Source organism: Cygnus olor, chromosome 14 (assembly GCF_009769625.2).
Source record: "Cygnus olor isolate bCygOlo1 chromosome 14, bCygOlo1.pri.v2, whole genome shotgun sequence".
Taxonomy (NCBI): domain Eukaryota; kingdom Metazoa; phylum Chordata; class Aves; order Anseriformes; family Anatidae; genus Cygnus; species Cygnus olor.
The window spans coordinates 15,985,688-16,008,971 of record NC_049182.1 but is presented as its reverse complement, the minus strand read 5'-3'; the positions used below and the strand labels follow the sequence as shown (position 1 = coordinate 16,008,971).

At 37.3% G+C, this 23,284-nt stretch overlaps 1 protein-coding gene across 5 annotated transcripts in view; it reads left to right on the top strand.

The window, feature by feature from the left end:
- The window catches only part of TENM2 (teneurin transmembrane protein 2), a 1,590,996-nt gene that overhangs the window by 1,469,414 nt on the left and 98,298 nt on the right, over positions 1-23,284 (top strand). For 4 of the 5 annotated variants that reach the window (XM_040574031.1, XM_040574032.1, XM_040574033.1 and 1 more), the window contains 4 exons: positions 4,410-4,615; positions 12,363-12,558; positions 15,361-15,462; positions 19,283-19,315. In XM_040574031.1, the coding sequence (XP_040429965.1) occupies positions 4,410-4,615; positions 12,363-12,558; positions 15,361-15,462; positions 19,283-19,315 (537 nt within the window). Of the gene's footprint in view, positions 1-4,409; positions 4,616-11,577; positions 11,751-12,362; positions 12,559-15,360; positions 15,463-19,282; positions 19,316-23,284 lie in introns of those variants that run through there. The other variant, XM_040574035.1, reaches the window with a different exon arrangement.

Below are 23,284 nucleotides of genomic sequence, written 5' to 3'. Positions count from 1 at the left end.
GTAATTCAACTGGGTAAATAACACAGCAGTTCAAATGAGTAAGTGTTATTTAGTTGATAAATATATGTTTGACTGAGAGATTGAAATGGCTCCCCTGGGTAAAAAGAAGAAGTATGCTTTTAAAACTCTCTTTTGCAGATGTTTATAGAGATGAAATCATAGGGGGGAATCAAGTATCCATAGGGTTATGAGATAAACAAACAAAACTCAGAGGCAGCCACCTACAGCAGAAGTAATGGTTTTGTGTTTTATTTGCTTGCAGTAGTATGAGTTCTTTGGATTAGTCTTTCCTCCCAGATTTGTCAGTTTGTCACATCTGTAACTTCACTTAACTGCAGTTTATGTTCTTTGAATGTGATCTGCAGTGGTCCATCAAAACGGAAAAGGTTCCAAAAATAGCTGGAGGGAGTGAATCAAGTGGAAAGATGCATTCTCTGCATTAAGAGGTGAAGACAGAAGGAAGCTATAAAAGAAGTTTACTTTAGGAGTCTCTAGAGACAAAGTTTATAAGTGAAGCTGTTAGTGGAAAAAAATAATATTGGAAATATAAAGCTAGGTGTTCTGCTTTTTAAGTTAGAGTAAACTTAAGCCTATTGTCTGAGAATTGATTCAGTTTTCATACGTACTTTGCATTTCATTTCTGTTTCTAACTTGTGGAGGAAGGAACATTGAAGAGGTCAGTGTCGAGACCCTTCCTGTAGTATTTTTTATGTGACTGCTGTGCATTACTCTTCAAGGTGAGAGTTTTTAATAAATCATTATTAATATTTCTGTTTTACAAATGTTCACCTGAGAACATCGAGATCATGAGCAGCTCAGGTGCATTGGCTGTGACAAAGCAAGGAGCAGTACCAAGATGCTCTTCCAGGTTCTGTGTTTCATCATAATGGGAGAGTAATTCAGCATGAAGTTATGAGAATATAATTCAATAATGCATAGTTTTTAGAGCTCTGCTTGCTTCCTGGACTTAAACCTTTACAAGAAGTTAGTTGAAAATATAAAAATCCTATTTTAGGAGGACCTAAAGCATTTCTAAGTCGTGTTACTTCAGCATTATAACCTAGAGCCATAGAAACAAGATGTTACATTCTTGAAACTAAAAATAAGGGACCCTTTCACATGCCAGAGACAAGGCAGCAGCCAAGTTTCTCATACATATGGCATGGGTGCAGAGCAGAGATACGCCATACTAGAAAAAATAAAGACTTAAAGATAAGGGGTCATTTATGTTAAGTATGTCTTGATCACACATCTATCACTTGATGCTCATCTAACTCACTCTTAAAATCCTCTACTGCATTGAACTTCTCTAGCTGTCACAATTCTTTTCCTAAGCAGAGTTTCCTGAGCCATATTCTAGAAGGAGTGGTTTGGAGAACTGGAAAATAAGTCATTTATGTACTAGAGCAAGAAAAGTACGTCTATGGGGAGATGCTTCCTAAAATAATTCCAAATTGAACAAGGTTATTTCAGTGTTAGTAACCTGAATCATGTTTTTAGGTTGATTAAATAAATTCATGTGCCTTATCTGCTGTTCTCACAAAATTTTAAGGTAGTAACTTCATAATTTCAATGAAAAATACAAAAATGGTTCCCCTAATGGTTTTAGGGGAAAGTTTGATATTTGGTAGGTTGTTTACCTGTGAGGTGTGCACTGAAGTAGTAGGACTGTAATGCTGGTTCTCTTGATGGTTGGAATATTCTGTTTTTAGCTTAGTTGATGTATTTGAGGGTTACGTATTCCTACAGACACCTTTCTCAGCTGTACAAAACAATTTTGGAAAAACAAAGGAGACTAAGGCTATGTTCATCCAGAAGTACTAAAACTTGAGCCTCCGTTGAAGATCTGTCTTTTACTAGGGGTAGGAATTCAATTTATTTGCCAAGTAACTCTAGGAAATATATATTCAGTTGACTTCAAAGCAATATTGTTAGCAAAAGTTAATGGTGGTGTTTTGGGGCTGTTTTAACAACCAGTGAAGCCATAAACTCCAGCAGAGACTATGGTAGTATTACTGGTGCATGCTCGGAGACCTTTTTGCACTTGGATAAAAGTGAGGTCGAATGGCTGAAGCAATATGCAGTATTAATCTCTATTTGATGTAGAATAGAAAAAAAAAAAAAAAAAAACTTGAGTCAAAAATCTGTAAATCAGATGTATGCACAAGGTCATTCAACACCATGTCAATTTTGAGGTGGTGTAACGAGCATTCATTTTACTAAAATTTGCTCTTAGAAGGGTGGCTACTAGTGTGGGACACGGCTACAGATTCACATCCGTTTTGTGTGAGGCTTTCAGAAGTAGATTACATCTGCTGATTTCAGTATTCTACTTCTCAGAGGTTTGCACCAGCTTTGGTGGACTGAGGCAACTTTGTTGTAGTCATGAAATTGAGCAAATTGAAAAATATATAATTCAGATAATTCATTGGTGAGTGGACAGAGAATACTGGAAGAGGCACTAGTGTACTAATCTTCTCACCTTTATTCCTTATACTGCTTTTGTCATAATAATAATGCCTACTGTAATACTTCCTGGAAATAGCTTTTTCTTTGAATGTTTCTCTTTCACTGTGAATTTATTGCTCCTGAAGAACGGAATTCTTTAGAATGAGTCAAGGAGTCTGTTCACAGATTACATACAGCTGATGTTCATTTAAGTATGTACAGTCTGCTTCCAAAGAAATAATTTACAGAACACATTTCAAGAGCATGGGAAAAAAATTATTGCTATGACTTGGAAATGTGATGTGTAGTAATGTGATGTACTGAAAGGAGAAGAGGGAGCTTCAACTTTTAGTTTGACTTCTAGTTCTGTAAGTGATCCCAGTGCAGCCTTCAACAGGTGCTTTCGTGTGTTCTGCATCTGCTTTCCTATCCACATAGGTATGGAGTTAATTTAAATTCTAGTGTGATGGTGCCTGACTTCACAGAGGTAGGGACTTTGAAATATCCTCCGCTGCAGTAATCAATTAGAAATAAAATCATGTAGTTTTCATGAAACATTACGTGTTTGGCCCTGGTTGATGTGTCTGCAGTTCTTGCACAGATCTAAGGGCATGTTGCTTGACATTCTCAACCATTTCTCCTTTCTTTGCAGCCTGTCTTTGCAGCTTCTTCATTTTTGTCAGTGCCATAATGTTGTTGTAGAGCCATTAGCATGGAAAATGAAAAAATAAAAATAAAAAAGAGAAAAAAAAAACTTACCAAAACCTGTACAGCAGTTGGTATTCAGAGCATTCTTTTACTATTTCAAGACACTGCCAACGTAATATGTTTCATTATGTACAAGTGTAAGTGCTGCTAACGCAGATAATTTGGAATCTAAAATTGAAACCATGCTATTGCAGCTCTCTCAATTAAAGATAGTCAAGACAGAAAAGTTATTGTGTATTTACCTGCTGGAATTATATGTCATTCTGAGCCATCCTGTTACATTCATACAGTGCTGGAAAACATTTCAGCAGTAACTCACCACTTCTGTGATGGTAACAGAAATTTCTATGTTTTTCTGAACATAATGAAAAGACATAATCAAACTTTACTGTATACTGTAGCTTGAAAATACTCCCTATGTAAATTATGTGTAGCCTCAGAACCATCCTGTTCAGCTGCCAAACAGAAGAGATTTGCACCGTGTTTTAAAGGCTATTTCATGGGCTGGAAGCCAGAGTGCTCAGCCAGAAGGGCCTCGTGTCTTGACCTCTATAATGCATTCTGAAGAATGATGGATTTTAACCAACCCAGCAAATCTTCATGGGAAGAGGGAGACCTGTAGACAGTCTCTCTGCTTCAGGCAGAGAGAACTTAAAAGCAGCAACTTGAGATGTACTAACTTTCTTAAAAGAGTGAGAAAGGTGCATGTTAGAGTACAGACACTGTCCTCTAAATCCTTTTCTGTGCATTTCATTTCTTCAATAAACTCTTGTCTATGACCCAGAGCTTATTGGACTACTTTACTATGTAAAGCAGTAGTAATGGGTATTTGCAATCAGTTCATTCAGATTGAAATTATAACTTCAGTTCACCTTTTTGATATTTATATATATATGTGTGTGTGTGTGTTGCACAGAAGGTTCAGCTGAAAAGAGCACAAGAAAATTTTTATGTGCTTGGTTGACTCAACTGTTACTGTATTTGATCAGTAAGGAGTAGTCATGGAATTCAAAGTTTGGAGGGATTAGAAGATTGCAGGTGCTCCACAGAAAAAGGGTCAAAGCTACCTTTCTTAATATATATGGGACAAATTCTTACATACTGTTCGAAACAGCAAACAGATTGCATCAGAATAAGAAAGTCACAGTTTTATATAAACGGCATCACTGCTACGGATATTCATCTTGAATGGCGCTACTAAAAATGCCTGTATTAAGAGCAGTTATCTCACTTGTTTGTTTTTCATTTTATAGGACCATGGGTAACTAGGAATAGCAGCATAGACAGTGGAGAAACAGAAGTTGGCCGCAAGGTCACCCAGGAAGTGCCCCCTGGAGTCTTTTGGCGGTCTCAGATCCATATCAGCCAGCCACAGTTCCTGAAGTTCAACATATCCTTAGGGAAGGATGCTCTTTTTGGTGTTTATATAAGAAGAGGACTCCCACCATCTCATGCCCAGGTACTTTATCAATGTATTTCTTAGCTTTAAATGTGAAAATGCAAAAGTTTGGAGAATCTGTATTAGATTTATGTTTGAGCTTATGGAGCTTAAGTTTAGGGATTCTGTGCAGTATGCTGGGAATTACTTAATTTGTGATATTTGCCCTGGTATTAAGATTTCTAGGTTATTACATACCCTAACAGAACATTGATGAAAGAAACAACCAAGGATGATGTTCTCGCTGGTTAGGCTTTTAAAGTAACTTCGTTTGGCACTCGAGGTTTTAAATCTCTGAGGAAATCGTGGCATCAATTGCAATAAACTTATCCAGTTATGCACCAGTCAAAAATGATGAATGGAGATGGTCAAATTCACAGCATCAAAGCATGGTATACAGCTGGAATGAATGAACAGCTAGATATGATAACACATGATTTTCTGGGTTTACTTCATAGAACTTTCAAACTCCACATCCTGGTGAAACGGCATTTGGTGGGCATGCAAAAAACTTTGGCATCACTGCTACCCAGCCATATTAGAGGACAAAATGCAGTGGTCATGTCTGGAAGGCTTTTATTTTACTACTCTTCCCTCAAAGGTGGTATTAAGGTATAATGTGTCATTTAGACATTGAGCAAGTCTTTCAGTTGGGAACCACAGTTCTTTATTTCTAACCAGCTACAGAATTGAAAGCTCAACAACAGCACTTTTTTTTTTTTTTTTTATTTCAGTAAGCCTGTAGTACTGAGCTAAGGGCTGTAGGTAAAGGTAGTTTTCAAGTTAGTGGGGCCAAATTTATGTATTGTTTTCTTATCGATTGGTCAGTGGTGTTTGGATTTCTTTGTTGTAAGAATATGTAGACATTTTATTTTACAGAGAGAAAAAGTAATGTATTGGAAGTTATTAATGTGAATGCAAAGAATCTCATTTACTTAGATTAGAACTGTAATGAGAAATAATATTTTGCAGTTACACATACTAAAAGGAAAGAGCCTCCATTCTTTAGAGAGCAAGGGAAGGAGAAATAGGAACCAGCTTTTGGAAAGGAACCCTTCTTTCACACATATCCTTGCTGCTGAAAATCAGTTCTTCATTCAAAAATTGCCACCTTAACTTAAATGCTTTATTTAGGATATGAATTCCAAAGATCAAATGTAGAACTCCAGGCTCCCTTTTGGGAGAGCCCTATTTAACATTGATAGATGCCTTTCCCTGATTTGCAAAGAACTGATGCTATGTTTTCATTTGGAAAGCAGACTGCAGTTACATAAATGGTTAAGCTAAAAGCAGAGAGGCTTCAACACAATTGTTGAAGAGAAAGTATGTTCATAGTGCCTGCAAGAGATACCAGCCCTGAGAGAACCGTGTCCATGTGCAGGCACAAACTCATGATACAAAGAGTGAAGCAATGAACTTTCTGTGGAAAGTACATGTATGTAACTGAGTTTTGGATTTGTTTCCCAATGTGAAGTAAATTTGTGGAAGTAGTGTGCATTGGATCATGTTCTTTGGTTGTTATTCTTGCCTATAGGCTGAATTGAAATCCAAAATCTTTAGGCTGATTTGGGTAAAATGAGAGAAGAGATTTACAAGGGTTTGTGACCTCTACTTTTAAGAATTTGTGAACAGGTAACTTTATGATTAGCCAAAATCCATTGACTTCTTGTACACTGTTATGAAGTGTTCTTTGAGTTACTGAATATCTCTATATATCTGATACCCAGATATATCTGACTGGTAAGAAATAAAGACCAGCAGACCACAAATCAAGGAGGAATGGCAAGAGGTTATTTTTCTGTATAGCTAGGGGCTAGCATACAACATCCTGAAGTTCCGTACAATAATTATGTAGATCGGGAAAATTGTAATGGATTGTTGAATAATTTTCAGTCATTTTCAGATATCCATGCATTGTAGAAGATATCCACAGAGAATATGTTCCAAGGCTGGGGCCTTTCTTGAGGGTGTTTTGATTTTGGCACTTGCATTTCAGTATCTTGTCTTGGGGGTGAGATTCAGTCTATGGATCTTTGACTGTACCATTGAGGTTAACAGCATAATTCATTGAGCATTAATTCATTTAATTCAGAATTTCTGCACTCTCTTTCCATATCATTCCACCATGGAAGGAAAAAAAAAAAAAAAAAAGGAATTTAGTTGAGGAAAACAAACAGAAGTATAAATTACGAAGTGAAAATGGCTCAACCAAAACTCCAAAATGATTGTCAAGATTTTCTGTAATTGCAAGTTAATTATAATTGTCTGACTTTCATATGATGAAGGTATGCCTGTATCTCCTATAAGAAATCCACTTGGAAGTAACTGGTAGTACAAGTTATTTTTTTGAAATTGAAAATGAACTTTAATTTCTATTGCACTGTGATCAGCTGTATTGGTTCTAGATTTCATTACGATGTTCTCATCTGAGAGGCTATGATCAAGCGGAGTTCTTCTTTCCTTCACTAGACATTTCGTGCATTGGATATAGGTTTAATAACCTTTCTGTTAAATTAAATAATTAGAAATATCAACTCTGTTTCCTACTGTGCTGGATTCCTCCTCGGAGAACCTCTTTTCCAGTCTTTATTTAGTGGAAGCAATTCTATCCCTCATCCATAGCTGGAGTTAATGAAATCCGTCAGTATAATCTGCAGAATTACTTCCCCGTATTCGTGCAGGGTCTTGACACTTTTCAATGGGGTAATGCAGCATAAGATTGCTGTATCAAAATCCGACCAAACTGCTACCAAGAGAAATAATTTTAGGAAAAAGCAATGCAAGCTGTTACACACTGGAGTTGGGGAAAAGAAGGCTGATTCTGACAGAAAGAAGCAGAGTGGGTTTGTGTGAATGAAAATAGTCTGAAGTTGACACCAGACAATATTCTAAAACTGAAGTTTGAAATCCTTGTTTCTGCAAGTTAGGGACATGAGCAGTGAACAACTTCACTTGACAGTTCATCACTGATCAGAGCTGATATGTCAAGCCAAGCAAAATCCTTTGTGGGAACAAGTCAATAATCAGCAAATTAGGTACATGATTAACCTGAGACAACAAGATGCGGTTCCTGTCTGTGGGCCCTGCTGAGATTTAACCTTCTCTGTATTATTGCTTAGCAAATATTCCAAATGCCTGGTTTAGTCAGTCAAACTGATGTAGCTGTAAACTTCTCTAGAAGCGGAGTTGTGTGCCATGTGCATAGGGAATGGAGCTCTAGAGGAGAGGTAAAAATGCACTTTTGAGTGGCAGGCAAACTAGAAACAGAAGTACATTGCTTTCAAGTAAAATTCCTCCAATGTATGCAGTATGAAGTGACTGCAGAGATTACAGCAATTACGATGTTACTACACATTGTTCGAATATTCCAAATGATGCCTGAAATAAAGTAACCATATAGAAGCATCCCTATAATGCTCGGAGAAGGCAATGCATGGAGTTGTTTTGCCTTAATTTCCAGCAGAGTCTTTTATATTTATAAACTTTTCGTATCAAAATGGAAACCATTTCTATGTAGAACTGTCTTTGCTTGAAACAGTTTGAATATCTGGGGAACTTCAGTATTTCCTGGCTTTTTGGCTGCTGCTGAAGCACATTCCCCAGTGCTCTGGTCACTTCAAAGCTATGTGACGGTGACGGTGCTGTTATAGTGAACTCTGTGCTTCATTGTGCTGCTTCTGCTGTGTCACGTTCAAAACACACGTTTAAATGTTAAAACAAATTGCTTGGCTGTCGCAGTGGGTGTCAGATGTTTCAGGGGTGTATTTTAATGAATAATTACCAACTGGATTTTAGGAGGAACTGATTTTAAAACACTTTGAAAACAAGTTTTCCTGACATATGTTTTATTGCTGCCTTCTTAGCTCTTAGAAGGCTTTGGCATAAATGTGAGTGCTAGCCACAATGCCAAACTGGCTTTTTTTTTTTTTTTCCTCCATTTGGAGATTATTAAGACAAGAGCTCTGAGAAATCTTTCTTTTCAGTTTCTAATTTCAAAGACTGTTAGAGATTTTGTGGCGGCAATCAAGTAGTTTCAAATGTAAGAAAAAAATAAAGGTCACATAGATTGTGTTCCCACTCTTGATCTCTGCAATCTCTGTTTGCTTCACTGTGCTTTCACAGCTAATTCACTTCCTGTAGGCAGCTGTTCTCAGTAGATCTGTGCTATATGGATGTCGTTTTGCAGTGTAGTCACTAGCATATATATGTAAAGTTTCCAAACTGTTTTTCTGACTCCCCATGGTTACTGGAAAAAGAAAATCCTTATTAGATCGTGAATAAAATGCATCAGAGGAAGATAGGAAGCACTGAAGGGAGAAATTATAAAAACAAATTGGCCAGAGAGAATTTAGCATGAAATTTAAGTTTGTAAATAAAAGTATGTTTTGGTATGCTGTGTAGTAAAATAAATAAATAAAGTAATGGAAAATGTGAATTTGGAATTAGTTTGGAGAAGTAGACTGGCAGGTCAGTTCTTTCTATGGAACTTTAATCATGTAAGTACTGCCCCCTGCAAAACTGAACTCTGAAAATGCAGTCATTTGTGATTTTTAGTGCGTTTTGTTCATGGGAAGATTTTGTCATTTTTGAGTGACTTCCTGTATGAAGCCACAAAATATAAAGGATAGTAAAATAAATAAATAAAAATGTCAACGAATCTTCCAAATTACTTCAGAGACGTAGTTTGATTGCTGACTAGATTCATTCCCTGGTACATGTGATCTAGTTTGCTCTTCCTTAGCAGTTGTTTTGTTAGATTAAGAAGCCACTATGTAGTTTTTTTTAAAGATCATGAAAGTACTTACATTCGTTTCCTAGATGGGTGGTCTTGTCTGTACATATTTGTGAATGAGTAGCTTTAAAAAAAGAATGATATTTTTGGCACAGTGTTATACAACGGTAATTAATCATGCAAGTGGGGTAAATCAGAAAACCAACAGGGCAGCAAGGAGCAAAATGATGATCCAGCCAACTGTGTGAAGAAATCATATCTAGTTATGAATTCGCAGTACCTCCTCAGTAACCCATTGGTCAGGGATTTCAGATTTTTGGGTACATATACCCAGTATTTGCTGACACATTAAGGTTTGTACACCCAGGGAACCACTGCATTATCTTCCTTCTTTTTTTCCTCAGCACTGAGGAATCCAAAGAGGGATAAGCATTTATTGTTATATTCTATATCAGCTTGCACTGGTATTTCACAAGTTGTAAGCTTATTGATGTTTAGTCATTATGCTTTTGCCTGAACATGAAATAGTTCTTCACGGTTTAATTAAGGAGGGGTAATACCAGCCTCTATAGAGTGTAGTTAAAACTGTAGCCTTATGGGGAGCCATGCCAAGGGACCTGTTTTCCCTGGGTCACACCTGTCATTGTGAAAAGAGATTCTGCAGCTAAAACTACTTCAGGCAGTTTCAGCCTGAGTACTTACTATTCCCCTTCGATCTTGCCAACTGCTGAGCCTTCTCTACTATATGAGGTAGAATCAGCATCAAACAGAGGGGAGGCAGAGGAACCTGCCAGCACAAGCAGAGATGAACAGCATGTTGCCAGTGAGAAATGTCAGCTTTTATTGCTGCTTCCTTAGCTGACCCTTTGTGAATGATTGTTCTGAAGAGCAAGATTTCTTTTTCCCAAGATGTTGCCCAAGTAATAACATTTCCCAAGGAGGTGATGAGTCTGTCCTTAACCTCTGACTGTTAGACAGGAGGTTTTAGTAATATTTCCAAATGTCATTGATTTAAGAGAGAGATACATGTGTGTTTGGCACCTCTGATGCTCTGAGAGTTACTGACAAGCCAGAATTCTCTAAATATCTGGTGTGCGTTGGCTTAAATGCACTAATTACCTAAATTACCATCTTTTGTGGAAATCCTGTGTGCAAAAAGGGCTTCTCTTACCTTTCCCCATGATTAAAGGAATAATGCACTTACTATGGCAATAGCCTTCAACATTAGTAGTTATGGGCTGAAATTCCTACTCTGTCTTGGATTTCCCTTATGGCTGCTTATTGGTGTCATAGCACCACGTATTTAAAAAGAAGCCTCCATCCTTTTCCCTGTGATGTACAGCCAAGTGTGTCATGGACTCTATGGCTCATATTATAACTGCTACAAAATTTCAAACAGAAAGGTCAGCTTTAGTAACCCAATTTGAAAAAGCTGTGTAGTAAGTCACTAACACATTAAATCAGTCCATCTGTCTGTCTCTGCCAGCAAAAGGGAAAATCTTCATTATTTTATTGCGTGTCGTGTATTATTTGCTAGGACTTACTGCTAAGGAGTGGAATTCAGTTTACAAGACAGCCCTTTCAGATGTTTGGTCTCTGTAGGATGCAATATGATGGTTTGGTTTTTACACTGAAATCGAGTGAAGGTGTAGGCTTTCTTAGAGCTGTCATGAGTGTGGGGCTAGCGAATATGTGCTAGTGATAATGGGAATGCAATCAAACCACTGGCCAGCAAGCACATACTGTTACAGTATTTAATTGAACACATACATCTTTCTTTAGGCATCTGTCTGCTCCTTGATGGATAAATATGTCTAAAGTAAGATGTATTTTCACAGGGGACATGTTATACAGCTATTAAAAAAATTAGATATATTGTTTTTGTAGTTTCTTAAGGACTTCCCTTAGATAGGGGCTATGAGAGCTGTAAGTTGAGCATAACATCAGCTTGAGAGTTCCAGAATCACAGACATAAAAGGCAGAAGGGAAAAAAGCCTACTAGGACATCTAGTCCAACTGCTTTGCTATGTAGAGTTATTCCCTATTGTAGATTAACCAATATTTCTTCCAGCCTTGTTTAATTGTGTGATGCAGTGGCATCTCCACTGGGACGCTATTACCGAGCTTAATAGATGGGAAGCTTATCTGACATTCATCTTAAATTTCTTTCTTTCTTTTTTTAGTTTCATGCCATTAATGGTGCCATCCCTCTTATACTCTAAATAATCACTTGCTCTGTTTGATCTCTTTTCCAAAGATTAATGTAATGTTCTACCTTACTTGGAAAGCATCCAAACAGAAATTCTTCATTTTCCTTAATAGAAGTTCAATTCCTTCAGCCACCTGATTTGTGTTATTCCTTTCCATGCTCCCTCTGGTTTTTGTATCCTACTTACCTCCTGACCATTCTACATAACAACTCAGGTAAGCAAACTGCTCTGTGATGTACCATTTCTACAGTGTCTTTTTATTGAGTACGAAGTTACTTTACATTAGACGAACGTGTTCCTTGTTTGTGCTGTTCCTGTTTGTTTTTGCATTGTGGGTGTCCAATCAATTATATGTCTGGAGGTACATCTGAGACATCTGTACTGCTTGCAGCAGTAATTTATTGTAGGTGATTGCTTAGGAGAGGATGTCTCTCTCCTAAGTTGAAGGTTTCCAGCTTTGAAAGCTGTGCAGGAACCTAAAATTTTGTGATGGGTCAAAGCATTGATTTCATCTGATCTCTCAAAACTCAGCCTGTCAAGAAATACTGCTTGTACAGTTTTGATCACCTATGCAGAGAAGAGATACATAATTCCATGTCACTGTTTAAAAAAGGATAAGTCACAGAATATATGTTCAATGGAAATTCAGTAAATAGTAGTTTCACTTTGTTACATCTTTCAGAAATTCCATTTTATGACTTTTTTTTAATACAAAACATGATGTTAGATTTTGAGCTGAAATATTCTGTATTCAGGTCTCTTTGGGGTTTTGTTTGTTTTCTTTTTTTGTTGTTTTTTCTTTTTTTCTTTTTTTTCTACTTTGCAGTATGATTTCATGGAACGCTTGGATGGGAAAGAGAAATGGAGTGTGGTGGAGTCCCCACGGGAACGTCGAAGTATTCAGACCCTTGTTCAGAATGAGGCTGTGTTTGTTCAGTACTTGGATGTGGGTTTGTGGCACCTGGCATTTTACAATGATGGCAAGGACAAAGAAGTGGTCTCTTTCAGTACAGTTATTTTGGGTAGGTATCACCACAAGCTGAATGTTTTTCCTCTTATTGATACCTTTCCATGATTGAAGTCATAGTACAGTCTTTAGCATTCAGTCTTTTTGTCCATATGTTGTTATGCAATTTTTTCTTAACACTACTCTCAAAAAGTCTGTTAAAGTGGTTTTGATTTTAATTTCCTGATTTCTCTTCTAAGATTTTAGCATTCCTATAGTTCTTGAGGTTAGTTCTGTGAAACAAGACGGTCAGATAAGTTCAGTCTGGATTGAAGCATTCCCCAGTTAATATTCCTCTCCCTTATCTCTGTCATTTTTATACCTATTTGCTTCTCCAGAGAACCTTCTTTACACCCTGGTGGAATAGTATCCAACAGGAGAGGTGTTTAGTCTTTGGGGAAAGACAGTACAAGAAACTGACACCTGTGCATGGGGATGCTTGCAGTCACCCCAGAGATGATTCTGTTAATTAACTATAAGCAGTCTTCCAGCTTGCTACTCACCTAATGGTGGGTTGTCATCTCAACATGATGGAACAAGAGCAGAAGAGCATCCAGCCTGTGATCTGAGAAGCCTGCAGTTTTGTTAGAATAGGGATCCATTTAGCTGAAAGCCAAGCTGAGCATAAGTTCTCCAAGCTTCATCGGAAGATTTGTTGAAGTACTTGATGAGATTTGCTGAATGTCTTGCCACAGTGGCATCAAAAACTACTAGATGGGCTACATGCTATTCCATCCTGGCTGCTTGGAGTTAAGTGGCATTGCATTTTGTAAATCTGTAATTTCCATTAGTTTAGAGAAATTCCAAAAATTCAAACTGAGTTTGTAAGCCTGATGAAAAATAATCGGAGGTCTTTTCCAGCCTTGCATGATTAATGTTTTAAAGCTTAATTTTTCCTTTTACATCAGTGTAAAGTTTGTAGGCTTAAGTCCTAAAGGGTGTAAGAGGATAGCCAATACTGTGTCACTAAGTACGGATATAATTGTTTCCGTTACCCTCAGTTAAGGTGAGGCACTGTTTTTGTTTCCCTAGCTCATATGTGGTTTTGAAAGAGTTACTAGGTGCTGTGCCTATTTATGTATAGATTTGTGAATTTGTCCATAGAAGGCATTATCTGCTTCTCCCAAAACATCAACATTTGAGCTTTTATCTTGGTATTCCTCTACTGTGCTTCTTAGAAAATCTTCAGGTATGATAAGCTGTCCTTAAAAGGGTTGCCTGTCTACAGCTTTCAAGAGCTTCAAAGGTCTAATAGTCAGGTAGACTATATGATACTGCAATAGTAGTAATTGGACTGAAATATAGAGAAAAATACAGTGTTTTATCCAGTTAAGAGGTTCTTCTACACACACCCAGTATCAGATATTTCCTAATCAAAGGGTCTGAGAGAGCTGAAAGTTTTTCTGATGTGGGAGAGGAGAAAGAATAACACAAATGATGTTAACTCACAGGCAATAGTTAACTTACCGTGGTTTGAATACAAAGAAAATTCTTTTGTGGGCCGTGAAGCAAAATAATGAATAAATCTATAGACGCATTTCTTCATGAGATAAATGGGTATTTTTGACCATTTCACATCGCAGTTTTTCTTTTCATTATTTACGTGAATCATTTCAAGAGGCCAAGTGAATGGTATCTTTTGAAATTTTGCTTTAGGTTTTATTATTATTATTTACTTAGTGTTTGCAACTGTAAAATTAGATATAAAGTTGGGCTTGACTCCTTTTCCTCTTTTCAGTTTAATTGGACAGAAAAATACTCTGTATGGTGCTACTAGTTCCAAATCCAAAATTTATTTTGCATGTTCTATAGATGCTATTTGTTGTTGTCTGGGACTGACAGAGTCATTTAGTTTAGGACCATAGGTCCCACAAAAACAGGGAGTAATAGTGAGGAATTACAACATTCCAATTATATTTTTCTTCCAATAATTCAGTGTTGAAAATATGTTCCTCTCAAATCCAACAGCATTCAAATAGAATTAATCCTAAGCATTAATTTCAAAATTGGTGTTTAATTTCCACTTTATATCATGCAAAGTAGCACACTGTGTCAGCCAAATAATAACAGAAAATAGGGAAAAAAGCAAATAGCTTGGTACAGCTGAAATTTTATCATCAGGCTGGTGTGCTTATACTTCACAGATTATGGAAGTCATCAGCACTTCAGCCAGTTACTTTAACTCTGGAGTTAAACGTTGCTCTCTGGTTTTACAGACCTCTTCATCATCCTTTTGTACTTTTTTTTTTTTTTTTTATTGGGGGGAGGGAGGACGGGGGGGATAAATACTATTTGCCACAGCAAAAGAGCTACTCTGTGTCAGGTACAGCAGATGTTTCTGTCAGCTTTCTTAATGAAGCGTTCAGTGTCTGTAGAAGAAAAAGTTACACTCCTTGGGATAATCAGTTCCACGTGGAAAAGTGGTTGTGCAAGATCAAAGTCAAATTGCAAGAGGAAGATTGTCGATTTCCCTGTTGAAGCATTATGTTTGATATATAACATGAGTTCAAATATAGCTATAAAGGTCATAAGAAGCAGTTTTGTCTACCTGTTTGAACAAAGGGTTTGGGTGTTATCAGTAGATTTGAGTGCTAATGGTGTTCGAAGACTTGGTGTACGACTTGTAGGCTATCACTACATCTCTACAGTTACTCGTGCTGCTAGAGATCTTGGTAACTTTCTACTTCTCCTGAACTCTGTGGTGTTAATATTATTAGCTGTTGTTCTGATCAGTATTAAAGACAAAATTAAAGAAAAACTAGGCAAATAACTTGCAGCCTAGAAGCCAACTAATGTACCCGTGATGCTTGTATTTCAGATTCAGTGCAAGACTGTCCGCGCAATTGTCATGGGAATGGTGAATGTGTATCTGGTGTCTGCCACTGTTTTCCAGGATTTCACGGAGCAGACTGTGCTAAAGGTATTGTTTTCTTTGTGTTTACAAATAACCACAGCGTGTTTGTGATGTATGGATCTACAGCACCTGCTAGTTAGCATGGGTCCAAGCTAGGTTCAAGTAGATCAATACGCTTTTTTCTCTTAGTTAAATATGATCAGGTGGAAGTATTGCCACATTGCTGATGTGCTTGCCTAGCTACAACATTTTTGTCAAATGTAGAAGGCAGAAGTGGCAGAAAAGATTTATTTTCTGTAAAAGTGGATGAATTATCAATGCTTTCTGATAAGCATGAATTGGTCTGTAATAAAAGACTGATTATCTCGTTAATAGAGTGTAATGTATATTCTGTCTTGGCTAAGCCACGCTTCTAGTTCATAGTAGCTATCTTGCATATGCAATTGCTCCTCACCAAAGGAAGTTCAGCTTTTATTTAGGCAAGTAAGTAGGACTTGATAGAGTCTTAAAATAAACCTTTTCTTGAGTTTTGATTGTAAATTTTAACTACTAAAACTGGGAGATGTGTGATTATCAAGGATTTAACAGAACTTCAAAAGACATCTGTGGATTGGCAGTATGTGTTTACAAATTTTTTCAGAGTTTGGGATAGCTGTCATAAAAGGAAGATTCATAAAGGAGGACCTCTTTAGTTTATACAGCTAGTAGCACATACGGTGTCTAAAATCAATGACTTGCTTGAATTCCCAGATGTTCCTGAGCACAGTTATAACATTTTACAATTTGTTTCCTTAGTTTATGTGAGGTTTAGGCCCCTTATAGTTATTACTTGTTTACAGTTGTTTTCCACAGGGATAGAGTTGTTAGTGTTCCAAGGGTATGGCATTTGAAAGCTGTTAAAATTCCTTGAAGGGCCTTAGAAAGGTGCTCATTTTTTCTTAGATCATGATCCAGTCCTGAGGACAGTTCATTGTGGTCCCACCTCTTTCATTGGTGTAGCAGGGTGGGACCCACCATACCTGTGCCTGTCTATGAAGTGCTCCTTGAAAAGCTGCTAGACCCATACTGGAGAGTCGTTTCTATTTTGTGTCTCTGTATTTGGCTCCTAGAAGTGTCCCAGTAGGGGAAAAAAAATAAAAAGATCCCAAGGGCCATAGGAAGTTAATGTTATCTCAGCACTAGCCCTACTCAATTTAAAGACTGCTTCAGATAAAGAGTGCATGTTGTTTGATTACATGAGAAATTAAGACAGTTGGCAAATATATAGAGAAGACATCTGTATATCACAAAGTAAATGGTGTGATAATGTGTGCTATAAATACACACTGACAGCTATATGCATTTTTGTGGTGTTAACCTGTGAAAGTATGCATGTAATGACTCTGTGCTTCACTGCCACTCTTTACACATACATGGCCATTAAATCAGCTCATTTGCATTTTGAGTTGTGGAGCAATCCTGCATTGTGTACTGAACCTCTGTGTAACGCTGTATTTTGTGTTTGTGCTAGGAAGTAGTCTGTTCAGGCTACATCAGATAAATACCTTTTAATAGGGTACTTGTCAAACTGTCAGGCTTCTACAGCCCCTGAGAAACTTCCCTCTGCTTCCTGCCTTGTCCTTTGTATGTTGTCTCTCTACCCTCAAAAGTAGGTTTTGTGGAAGCTTCTTTCACCTGTCTTACCATTTCTTTGTCAGACATCATAGTATTTCTAAAGAACAAAGCTTGAAAAACTACATAAAATGATAAAACGGGTATATTGGCAGAATTCTCACGTATATATACAAGCACAGAGCTGCACGTCTTAGACACTGTAAGACATACCCAGAAGCATGGGGCTGAGTTAATATGTAAGGGCAGTGTGCCTCACCAATGTCATGGGTACTGTCATACCTGTACCCATGGCCACAGGTTTTTCAGCTTACTTGAATGCTGATTACATGTCAGAGCAGTTTCAGAGGATAGCAATCAAAATTGGGGATTGAAAGAATGATAAAACACAGTAAAATTAGATAGAAATTAAATCCATTCCAGCATATTAGATGTTTGGACTCATTTACTATATATTTACTGTAATGTTAAATTTCTATTTAAACTGTCACATGTATGGAAAGATAATTATTTTTCTTTCCATCTGATTTTTTTTTATTATTATTATTATTATTTCCCTAGCAACACATCTTTCAATACCTCAGTTCTCCACTGTAAAATAATACAAGGCAAGATTCAAATAGGGAAATGTGGAGAAGTGAGCAAGCTCCTCACATATCTCATAGAACTTGACTCATGCAATAAAAGAGTAGCCTGAGAACTTCACGCTGGGTGAAACCCAAGTTTGAGAGATGTGAGGCGTGATCCTTTATACTATTAAATCACTGTTTGCAAGGATGATTTTGAGGGTATCAGTGGCAGTGAATCTGGAGGGGAATCATCTGCTCACTTTACAGACAGTGCACAGGTACTCCTTCTGTTACTTTACTTGATCCATGTAGTTCTGAAAGCTTAAAATGAAGGAAATATATGAGAGAGCACAGATTGGAATTGAGATCCATTAGCTCCAGGAAAGTACCATGAAAATGATTAGAAAGAGCTGAACTTTCGGCCCAACGCACGGGCTAAAATACACTTTCATGCCTTGATTGAACTAGAGGACATTTCACCCTACCAAACGCTCCCGCCAAATACTTGGAGCTTTAATTCTTACCCTTATCTGTGGAAATAATTTATTCTCAGTTAGCCAGTCTCAACAGATTTACTTCATCTTTGCTCAGACAAGATTCACTTTGAAATCATGTGGAGTTTAACCTAATTAAGAATTTCATCTAACACACAAGAAAGGTAATACATTTTAATCTCATGTGGTTAAAATATGGCATTTAAAGAAAAGGAAAATCTCATAATCAAAAGATAACTCTATGGGTAGAGATGTATCCTGATAAAGAAAGAGTGCATGGTTAAAGTCAGTGGAAAACTTGCTTGGAATTGAACTGCACTGTGAGTAACCTCCTGTGCAGAAATAGCTATAAAAGTCATTGATAAGAAGGGATGCTAAGACCAAGGATTGATTAAAGAATCAGGCTTGCAGCTATGATTGTTAGTTTTGTGTTGCCACTTTTTTATATACATCTCTGTTTTTCTGTGACTTCCATGACATACCCACACAAGTATATCAAGATGTCCTTCTTAGTGTTCCTAGTGTTTATGTCTGGTAATATTTTGGTCTTGTAATTGCGCAGTCTTGTGGTAAATCTGCAGGCAGGAATCCTTCATCATGTCCTGTTTTTCACCATTTGTAGAGTTCAGTGTTGCAATGAGTTGGGTTCCCAGAAGTGACTCAGATTTGGCTGTAATTTCATTTCATCTAATGGTATTTCGTAGGGCATGTAACTCTTCCCTTCCATTAACAAAAAGACTTCCAAAGACACTACCATATACTGTTTTCCAAAAGTGCTCAGAGCCGCTTTTGATTTTGTATTTTAAAATACTAGTTTTGCATCAATAACATATTTAGCTAAACTGAAAAGGTGAAACAATGTACTGTGGTATGGGATTTCTACGTTGATACAATGAGCATAGCCTGTTAAGAGATGGTGTCTGATTTGTAAAAGAAGGAAAAAAATGAGTTAAGTAGCTTGTCAGTTGCCATTTAGCAGATACTGTTAGTTAATTATGTGATGCAAAAAGAAATATGTTTAATATTTTAATCTAAATAGATTCAAGGCTTTTGGATTTTTGAAACCTTGTTTGATCAGTTGACTCTTTAATCTTCTTTTAACAACTCTAATGATTCAGATTTATGTTATACTCAGTTTCTTTTCCTGTTCTCCTTGTGTGGGTTTTTCATTATTTTATTTTCATTCTGTTTGTTTTTGGCTTACTGGCAAAGGACGGCGCCACTTTAATAAGTATAAAAAGAAGGGTAGGTTTTTTAAATTTCTTTTTATTTCTTTTGCAACATCTATTTAGTTTGAAATAGTTGCTAAGCTGTAAAGTGTAGTCGTCTTTAAAATTTATTTTAATGGATTTGCTGTTTCTGATGATTGCCCACACCATGATAAGAGTTCCCACTATTGTCATCTTCTTTGTTATGTGTGTACTGTTAATCTCTGTATAAAAATATTAAAAGTCTTCAATTATTAGGTAAGTAAGGTATAATTGTTAGAAAAAGCAATGTTTTCTTCCTCTCAGCTGCTACAGAAGAATTGTTTCTCATGCAAATTTCAGTTGTTTGGAACTCGTTTTGCTCTGAGGTTATTCAGAGCCTTACTGCTTGGGCGATAAAATCCTGAAGTGCATAAAGGATTTTTTTTTTTAAGTGAATACTCTGCTTGAAACTATTCTTAGTGCCATGTCCAGAATGAATGTCCAGTGCCATAAGGGGTTCTGGGAGAGCTCACACTGGGGAAAACATGAACTGCAGAGTGCATTTTTCTGAATAATTCCATACTCGGATCATTGTTGCAGAGCACGCGGCAGACACATGCTGATAATGTGTAGCAGACAGTATTTTCTCTCTATGTGATTAAGAGAAACAATATTTGTCTTCATCACTTGGCTAGAAATTACAGGAACTGAAAACAGTGCAAGGAAGCAGAAGATCACTGGGCTTTGAAGGGAAAGGTGAGAGCTTGTCTTGTGTAGCCCCTCTCATTTGCCTGTCCTGCACATGGCCTGTAGCCTGACAGGAAACATGGGACCCCTGGTCAGGCAGCACTTCGGGCCTTCAGGGTGAGTGGGGGTGTATTATTCAAGGGAACCACTGCAAAGTTTTGGAATAAAAGATCATAGACAAGAAAGGTAGGTTGCATTAAATGCGATGGTACCCACACAGTTTGGTTTGTCAGAGAAAAGAGGGAGAGGAACAATCATGTATGAAGAATGCCATTGTGCAGTTTCACAGAAGAGTTTATGCGTAGATTGTGCTACTCCTTCAAACTAATCTATCGTGGTTAGTGTTATAAAAGCAATAGATGAAAGTAGTGTCTACCTCCAAGAATTTACCACATCAATGCAAGTTAAAAGGGAATAAATGGGAACTAATTGACATATGTGGAGATACAAGGAAACAAATGGTGTAGGTGGTGTTATAAACATAAGGCCATTGTAACTGTTGTTAGTTTGGGGGAACACTGTGGTAAAAAGGCAGTTTTAAAGAGTGGTAACGGGACAAGTACCTAATATCATGAGGTAATCCAGGGAAGATGGTGCTTCCAAAGGAGACAGAGCATAGGAAAGAGCTGTTTTGAGCTTTGGCTTTCGAAACGAGCGGTGGCAGCATTGTAGGTCCCAAAGAGGTGGAAGTCAGATTCTAGCAGCGAGCAGTCTGGGGTGAAACAAGCCTACAGACAAAGTTGGGGCATGGCATTTATGTTCCTTGTGATAAGAAGAAAAACGTGGAACAGTACTGGGAAAGAGGATTCACAGGGCTAAATTAACAAATTAACAGTGGGGTTTATGCAGCAGTGTTAAACACAGACATGAGTGTAGAAGACTGAATTTATCCATGATGGAGAAAAAGATTTTTGTTTGATGTGGATTTTATTTACTGAAAGCTAAGGCAAAAATTCTGACAAACAGATAAGATGCAGAACAAATCTGTAGGACTTTGTCAAAATTTGGCTGTGAGGCAAGGGAACCGATGAATCAAAAATAACATCCAGATTATGAACGTGAGCAGCAGGGAGAATAGAAGGATAGTACTGTCTGCTGTGACAGACTGACAATGCAGGGCAGGGCAGAGAAGTAGTCGGTTAGAGAGAAAACAGAAATTAGAGAGAGAACTTTATTGGCAAACATTCCTTGTGTTCATAATCACAGCGTGTCTCTTGCATTGCACAAGTAAAAAATAAAAAATAGAAAATTAATTGTTCTTTTCTTTGGAAATACTGCCTTCATTACTTGTCACCCACACATACCTCACATCCTTTCTTGTGGCTGACAAAATCCAAAATGTTCAGCTTCTTTCTTAGTATCTCTTTCTGGGTGGGTTATGTTTTTGTTTTCGCTGTGTGTGTCTGTGTGTGCCAACTTACAGATGTGCTGCTGCTGCAGCAGCTCCGGCCTGTCACTCACATCTCCCCCTCGCAGTGGGTGGAGGCATCATTTTGATGCTCAAACAAGGCTGTCTTTGGCAGTGTTCCTCTCCAGCAATTCCCACCTCTTTGACTCAGTACCTTAAAATGCCTTTGTTATAAATTTCCGTCTCCTTTTCCCAGTCTCACCTTTTATTAGCAGACATTTTTCATTTCAGGCAAACTGATTATGTTCTTGGTTGCCTTCCAATGAGTTCTATGTAGAGGGCAGTGCTTGTCCTGTATGCCCTCAGTTTCATAGTTTTACATAACCACAATATGCTTTGAGAAGAGTTGTGTGCAGTTAACTGTGCCTAAAATAATTACAGAATAAATAAATGGACACATAACCTTTTTTGACAATGATTGACAGTCATTGCCATCTATCAGCTGCTAGCTTGCATGCATGAAATGCTATGGTAGCTTCGATCCAGGTTCAGGCAGACAAATGGAGCCAGCACAAAATCCACCACTCTGACACTTTCTAATTGGCAATTTAAACAGGAGCAAAGAACAGAAGGGGTCTCAGGCTGAATTCTTTGTGATGCTAGTGGTCGGGACTCCAAAAGGGGTTTGAGGTATTTCATTAGTTTTTAAGAACATGTATCTGTCCCTCTTATAGTACTTGTAGTTTAAATGTGAGGATTAGCAAGTGTTTGCTAGACATTTGATATACAGTAGGAGGATGGTTATAGAAGTACACAGATTGCTCCCTGTGTAGGGCTAGGAAGTGCTGCTTTGTATCCTTTGCATTCTTTGTGAGGGAATATTAATAAAGTGGAAATAGGACCCAAAAGCTACTTTTATCTTAGGAATGTTACAGAAAACAGACTTTTCAAAAAAAAAATACATTTTTTAACGTGCCAAATATTAACTTCTCATTGTTCTTAAAGCTTTTATGGCTTCTGCTGAATCCAGCCTTGAATTTTGTGTTCCTAAGATTTTATCTGGAGAAGAGCTGGTCCCAAATCATTTCAAGTTAGGATGCTGCAGTTGTTTAGAAGTGCATTCTTTTTCTGTTTGTTATAGCTTTACAGGGCAGTCAAAATGCTTTAAAAATTGTTAAGATACTTATTTAATGTTGTTTAATGTACCCAGTACCTGCATCTAATATAGAAAATTTATTAACATTTATATTCCATATTAAACTGCCAGTATTTATATCACCAAATTTGTGCCGGTGTACTGCATTGCCCTTTTATATCTTTGTAAATTCACGTTGCAATAAATGAACTTCAAATTTTATATGGGCCTGCTTTCCAATGAAGTTGCAGGATGGTGTCACAGCTAGGAGGGTAGACTGACTTTTCTGTAGGAGAAAATACCAGAGTGCAAGCTAAAAGGATTAAAAAAGAATAAGGAACGCTGAGGAATTCAGTAGTGAAGAAGGTAGGAAATAACTCAGGTTGCTAATGTCACTTCTGGACAAAATATGATAGGAAAATAGGTAAAAAGCGTGCATCTAAGTAATTATGACTCTGATTTCAGTGAGTGCTAGTGCTTCTTTATATGATCACTCATTACTCAACTTGTAGAAATTCAGAGACCAAAGACAGAGCTACAAGTGATATTGTAGCCGAGGCCTAAAATCTGGAACCAAGTTTTATTGGCTTAGTATGATAATGAAGTTTGTATTGCCCATGTCCACTATTGAAACTGTATGGAAACACAGTAAAATCCTGTTAATGAATTTTCTTTCAGAAGCATTATAGTAATATTTTCATATTTATTAAAAGCTAGGTATGTTCATTTGATCTCTCACTGTGGCTTTCAAAACCCACTCTATTATTGGTTGCTACGCTTTATCTTTCTTGCTT